General features: G+C 38.3%; 1 protein-coding gene across 1 annotated transcript; it reads right to left on the reverse strand.

The window, feature by feature from the left end:
- Window positions 1-3,998: 3,998 nt before the first annotated feature.
- Window positions 3,999-6,708, reverse strand: LOC126295002 (uncharacterized). The gene is made up of 4 exons (XM_049987256.1): window positions 6,688-6,708; window positions 6,311-6,495; window positions 5,797-6,214; window positions 3,999-4,095 (listed from the first exon to the last, which is right to left on the reverse strand). Exons 1-4 carry the CDS (start codon window positions 6,706-6,708, stop codon window positions 4,027-4,029), a joined length of 693 nt encoding a protein of 230 aa, XP_049843213.1. The 3' UTR covers window positions 3,999-4,026.
- Window positions 6,709-7,496: the final 788 nt, after the last annotated feature.

Genomic DNA, 7,496 nt, shown 5'->3' on the forward strand with positions numbered 1-7,496 from the left:
GTCAAAGGTTTGACGAGAATACCACTGAACTTTTTAGGCATGTCTTGACTTCCACGTATTTTCTTTTTAATGGAGAATACTACTAACAAACGGAGGGAGTCGCCATGGGTAGCCCACTCTCACCGGTGGTAGCGAATTTTTACATGGAGAACTTCGAGGAGGAAGCCCTGTCGTCATCCGAATGGAAACCTACTTGCTTTTTCCGTTACGTGGACGACACGTTCGTCATCTGGCCACATGGTATGGATAAACTCCTTGACTTCCTTACACATCTAAACTCCATACACCCCAACATCAAATTCACTATGGAGACTGAAACGGAGGGTAAATTACCTTTCCTTGACGTCTTGGTCAGGAGAAGGGCTGATGGCACCCTAGGACATGGGGTGTATCGAAAGACAACACACACTGATCTGTATTTGCACGCAGACAGCTGCCACCACCCTTCACAGAGGAATGGGGTACTTAAAACTCTAGTACTTAGGGCACGCACTATCTCTGACACAGAGAGTCTACCCCAGGAATTGGAACATCCGAGAACTGTGTTTCGAAAGAATGGGTACTCATAGTGGCAGATCCAACGTGCTCTCCGCCCAACCACTGCAGCACAACCTGTTGAGATGGATGAAGTCACGAGGGAGGAGGTAGGCACTGCATTTATTCCATACACAGGCGCACTCTCGGGGAAAATCGCCCACATTCTGAAGAAACACCGGGTTGGAACTGTGTTTTGTCCTCCGAATAAAACTCGTGCACTGGTGGGGAGCGCCAAAGATAACCTCGGTTTGAGGAAGGCCGGCGTGTACCAGATTCCGTGTCAATGTGGCAAGTCGTATATTGGTCAGACGATGCGTACCGTCGAGGATCGATGCCGTGAACACCAGAGGCACACTCGACTGATGTATCCGAGCAAGTCGGCGGTCGCTGAACATTGTTTGTCGTAAAATCACGCTATGGAGTATGACCGCACGAGGATTCTGGTACAGACGTCGAGATACTGGGACAGCGTTGTTAGAGAGGCTATCGAAATTCGCACCAATGACGACCTCATAAACCGTGACTGTGGCTATAATCTTAGCAAGGCTTGGGAACCAGCGATTGGGTTAATCAAGAGTAAATCGAGCAAACGCATAGTTGTGACGACCACGCTATGGAGTATGACCGCACGAGGATTCTGGTACAGACGTTGAGATACTGGGACAGCGTTGTTAGAGAGGCTATCGAAATTCGCACCAATGACGACCTCATAAACCGTGACTGTGGCTATAATCTTAGCAAGGCTTGGGAACCAGCGATTGGGTTAATCAAGAGTAAATCGAGCAAACGCATAGTTGTGACGACCACGACGGACAGAGCCATCACACCGACGTCATCTCAGACGCCGCCGCAATCTGTTCCACCGCGCTACCGTGGCGCAGGGCGCGGACGGCGGAGGGAGCGCGCCGCGGGTGGAAGGTATTTAAATCGGCCGCCGCCGCGACCGAACCCAGTTCCCCCTGAGCAGCCATAGCGTACGGATCTCCGTGCCGGCACGTTCACAGGAGCTCAGTCCGTCAGTTCACCTGATGATGGCGACATGTTTGATTGCCGAAATATTGTGCCCGTTGGACACTATAGACCGGCAGTACACCCGTGGATATTTTGAATTCGCCAGTCTTCGAGAACCTGATTAGTGTGAGCAATCTGTTCTGTATTTGAATTTATTTCTGATTTTAAATCACACACAGCCTTCGAAATCGACCAGTCCATCTGTTATTGTGTCTGTTCAATTTGTTGACGTAATTCGGCACGAGAATCGTCCATCTTCGAGATTGTGTTATCCAACTTCGAGTTTAACTCTGAAAACATTTGTTTCAACATTTCCAACATTCCTACACTGTCAGAAGCACTTTCCCTAATAGGTGTACTCGCTACATCGCTGTCAATACTGAAATCTGCGTCTTTTTCCATTATTTTAGGAAGCAGGTACTTATCTTAGTGCCCGTCGGCGGTCGTTGGTGTCCGTGTTTTGCGAAATTTCTTCAGTTCCAGGATGGTTTCGCTCGGTTGATTCACTCCTCTTCTTGTGACCCCAGAATCGACGTATTTTCTTCTTGTGATCCCAGAAGAGACGTATTTTATTTTGAAGAATCACTGGGTGGTCGTCATATCCTCTGCTTCCTCCACCAAATTATAACATTTCAGCTCCTCCACGAAATTAAAACATTTCAGCTCCTCCACCAAATTATAACATTCCAGCTCCTCAACACCAAATTAAAACGTTCCACTTCAATTTGTTTGCACTTATAGCGATCTCAGCTTCCTCAACCAAATTAAAACGTTGCATTAGGAGGTGTCTGCTTCGTGCAAAAGGTCTTGAGTTCATACTGACGACAACAAGTAATTCTTCATTACAGACGTTTATTTACAAATAGAACTGCCAGACTTCACAGACTCAACAACTGACTCTCCGAGCTAACCTGACTCTCCGAACTAACAACTGACAACTCCTAGGTGTATTAATATCTTTCCAAACAATGAGAGACTTTGACAATGTTTTGTTTACAACACGATAGCAATTCACGACTTAAAACTAAATTAGACATTACAGAATTTTAGTACAGATTAAAGTAAGTAAAAGGATCAGTACATATAAATTCTTACAAGCATAATTTCCAAATAGATTTTATAACATTTTTCTACCACCTTCTGGATAACCTTCACCAGATTTGTACCGATGTTTCCAGAAATATCTTGACATTTGATTCTGGATATTTCTTGAGTGATTTAGAACAACTATTTATATGTAAAGTGATTTAAATCGTGTTTCAAAACGTAAATAAATCTTTTTAGCAATATTTCTTGATACAAATCGTCTTTCGAAATTAGGTTATGAAACAATTTTCACAAGTTTTCGTATTTTTGCTATCATAATATAGAATTTCTCCATAGAAAGTTCCAGAAGTGTGCATTAAACGTTCATTTACAGACTTTCTCTTTAGCTGGTGAGTTTTTAAAAGTATCTTGTCCATATTATACGAAATAATTTAGCTCAAAACTGATAATTTATACAATTAATCAGAGCTACAGCAAACAGTGAGTCTTTCTTTTACAAAATGAAATATAATTACAAAATTGAATGAAAATAGGTTACTAACACTAATATATATTTACATTAATTCTATTTTGTTCTCTCTGTGCAAAATGTCCTAATATTGACACAGTACAATATTTAAACATCACCAAAGTTTCCCTTTAGATTTTGCATATCTGTATCGACATCCCCTAAAAGTCTACAGTATCGAATACTTCAATATGTCCCAATATGTCCTGTAATGTTACAAATTACAGCTTACACAAAGAGTTGTTTAGGCCAAGAAACTAAGCACAACCTACCATTCAGTTTCTTTATGAATTGTCTTTCATTTGTTATTAATATAATCTTACATTTGTGGCTAATTATTTTGGCACAGAATTGGAATACAACTACTTCTCATAAAATCAGTGTTAGTGTACCACATTTAAGTTTCTAGTTAATAATCATACAGATTTAGTAAATATTTACTGTTCCTATACGTCAAACATTTAAAAAATCAATTTCTGAAGATGTTATTTGTAAGACCTCAACAAAGCCCAAAATGTACACATTCCAGTGGGCCTAAATTCATTACAGATTTACTGAGCCATTTTTTTTAAGGTTGTTGAATAAACACTACATTCTGAAAATAAAATAATGTTTTATTTCGGTATCATACAGATATTCTATTATCATTATTCTATGTTTATAAAATCTGTAACATTAAGTACACATTGACTAGCAGCATTTTTCTCTCTCACTGGCGAAACTGGAGCGGATGACATTTCTGCACTGTCAATCTCGCTTATTTCAATAATGTTTTTCAGAATCATTATTTTCAGTTTGTTTGCATTTTTTTATACTTTAGTGACTGCACTCACTAGCCACATAATCTCCAAAGGTTTGGAAACCATCAATTTCATGGCCCAGAATTTTTTTCTGCTTTTTCAATGAGCCCATTACCACTTCCTTTAGTCTCTTTTTTGTTTCTTCCCCTCATTAGCAACTGGCACATCATCTCCTGTAACAATTTCTTCTTCCTGCAAAAAGTAACAAAATTCAATATAACAGCAGATCAAGGAATACAAGAGGCAAACAAAAGGAAGATAACTAAGTTTCCATACAGTGTTGATAAACTTCATTGGAAGCATATTGCTCATACTACAACCAAAAGACAGTTGAGGTTATTACAATTTAAGTTCACAATGTAAAATGTGACTAATACATATTAATTATACCATTTTGTACTATCTGTGTTAATGTTATGCGAGAACAGCTATTGTGTATTAAAGTAAAACAGTCAGCAATCAAAAGATTGTTTTGAACATCACAGGGCTTTACAAGCCCTCGTTCTGTTGGTGGTGGTATTATGAAAATAATTTGTTTTCATTCCCAAAAACTAGATCTACTCAACACTATGCCTAATGTTCTTACTGCAAATGTATACATTTGCATACATAACACATGACAATCAAATTTGCAGAGACTAATATAGTTAGTTACATGTTACGTGGATCATTTAGCATGATAAATTGTAACAGTGTGGAAGGAGTCATTATACATAGCAAATTAATTTGTGAAAATGTCTACATGCTGAACAATTATAAGGCGCATATATTTTTATACCCATAAAAGTCTATAACATACAAACTAGTTAGTGCCCACCACTTACTGAACATCACAGTAAAAGAAATTCTTCTATAGAAAAGGAGTTGTCAAAGAGAAACGTTTTCAGTTTCTTTTGAATTTCTATCTGTCAGACACTTCATATCGCTGTGTAAGTAGTCAAAACTTTTAGTTGCAACATGGTGCGCTTCTAGAGTAATGAATGTAATTTCATTAAGGCATAAATATACTGTGAAGTAGTAGTCAGAATACCCAATACCTTAAACTGGGGTCTACGGGATGATTGTGGGTGAGCATCACATGTTATTCTTACAGCATGCTTTTGGACAATGAAGACTTTCTTACTTAGATATGAGTTGCTCACAGAAAAATGTGGATGAACTGAGTTGCTTTAGGAATCCAAAATGTGCTTTTTACAGTTTTAATTTTCATCAATATCTACACCTAAGAATTTTGAAGTTTCCTTACACTCTATTAACTTATCACTGGTATGGTACACAACTGGATGTGCAGGACTGATTTCTTTTTTTCTTTTTAAATTGAGGGTGGGACCATTTGCAGAAAATCAGACAATGATACTTTTAAGAACTCTGTTTACCAATTCTTTTGTTGAAGATTGCTTGGATTGATTACAATACTAGTGTCATCAACAAAAAGAACTAATTCTGCTTTTTGGATATTATCTGGAAGGTCATTCACCTACATGAGGAACTATAATGCTGGAAGGAGATAAGTGTTGTGCTGAAGCATTCAGTAGAGAAATACTACACAGATACTTAATTATTGGGCTTGAACAGTGATATTATGCTAGACAATCATTAAGTGTAATAAGAAGCCTTTAAAAAATATGAACCCACCCAAACCATTTCCACAAATATTGAGGAAACAGACAGTGGTGTAAAAACAAGTTTCGAAAACATCTCAAGGGGGATAAATAAATTATGAGAGTACACTGTCACAGTATTTAGCAGTTAATTCTTTAACATGATACAGATAGGTGGTAAAAGTCAAAATTGAAATCTCACAATGAAGAGCAGCCTACCCCACTTTTACTTCCCAACAAGGAACTACAGTAAACAAACAAGGAATCCCAGCTTAACTTCACAGCTACTTACCTTTGTTGATAGCGAAGGTATTCTGTTAGAGGTTGTGGCAACACTACTTTCTAGAAATTTCATTGCAGAAAAATACGGCCACCAAGAATCCGACACTATGCCAGAAGAGCAGCTTTTTATTTTCTGCAGTTTCCTAACTTCTTGAGAAAATTGGGTCTTCAAGTTATGCCACTTTCTTTGTACCTCTTTCACTGACGTGTCAAATATTGGCGAGATTTCGTTCAATGCACACATCTTCTTCATTCTATCCTTGAAGTCTCGGTTATGTACGTCCCAAATTTCGTGGTAGCTCTCCACGGCTTCTATAAAATTTTCTGTGTCTTGCTTCGTCCATTCTCGTTTCTCCTCCATTTCTGAAATTTGTTGGCTTATAATACGTAAGATGGCTGCATAAAATTTAGTCACCACATTAAGTAAGCTGTTAAATATGATTGTTATGCAGACGACATACTTACTATAACTTGCACTTCCTACTTGCAGGAAACAGAAACAAATCCTAAAAGCTGCAAGTTACTTGCAGATAGCTCTTGTGTGGTGTTCACACTGGAAGTGGAAAACGCGCAGCAAGTCACTTCCGCAATAAATTGCTACGGTCGCAAGTCGACTTGGCGATAAGTTTACACTCGCAACTCGCGCGTCAAGTTCCTCCGCGCAAGTAAATTGCTGCAATATGTTGCTAGTGTAAACCCAGCTTATGTCCTGCAAGTAGGAAGCACAAGTTATAGTAAGCATGTCGTCTGCATAACACTCATATTTAACATTTTACTTAATGTGGTGACTTAATTTTATGCAGCCATCTTACATATATGCAAACAAATTTCAGAAATGGAGGCGAAACAGGAATGGATGAAGCAGGATGCAGTACATTTTACTGAAGCTGTGGAGAGTTACCCCAAAATACGGAACGTGCATAACCGAGACTTTAAGGATACAGTGAAGAAGATGAGCACATTAAATGACATCTCGTTGTTATTCGACACATCTTTAAAAGAAGTACATAGAAAGTAGCATAACTTGAAGACACAACCCCTTTGCCACCTGCATCCACTCACTTGTTGTTTTAGGAGTCTGGAAAAAGACGATGTGTAGTTATTACATGTTCTATTTCCTTAACTTGTCACTTTCCATTTTATGAGCATTAGAAAAAAACATTTTTATAAGAATAACAGTCTGTAAAATGCAGTTTATTTCAATAAAAATTTAATTTCATTGTTGTGTTTTCCCATACCTTCAAATAATTTTCCCTTATCAAGACGTTAAAAAAGGCTCTACATACACTGGGTACAGTCAGAGACATCGTGCTGATGGGAGTAGGAAGTAAGTACATTAGGGACTTGTATGAGTCTCCTACAAAGAAAAGATTTCAAAATTCAATCTATATTTGGCTGTATGTTTCACATAAATAAATCAAATGCCTATTTTATTTGTGGCTCACCGGTAGCTATAAATCATAGAGTGACTAGCAAATGTTCCTTTGCTCAAATAGCAGTACTGAAGTTTGTGTCTCGTTTTGATATGACGGGCGCTATTAACATCAACAAATACTCCAGATCATTTGAGGACATACCGCTAAAGTGTTCATAAGTATCCATGCTCTTGATACGAAGTTCTTACAGTTATTACAGGCACCATTTTCCGATCTTCTCATTATCTACTCTCTAACCCAAATACTTCTCATTTTCTTTTTCACGTTTTGCATT

The sequence above is a fragment of the Schistocerca gregaria genome, chromosome 11 (assembly GCF_023897955.1).
Source record: "Schistocerca gregaria isolate iqSchGreg1 chromosome 11, iqSchGreg1.2, whole genome shotgun sequence".
In the NCBI taxonomy this organism is placed as follows: domain Eukaryota; kingdom Metazoa; phylum Arthropoda; class Insecta; order Orthoptera; family Acrididae; genus Schistocerca; species Schistocerca gregaria.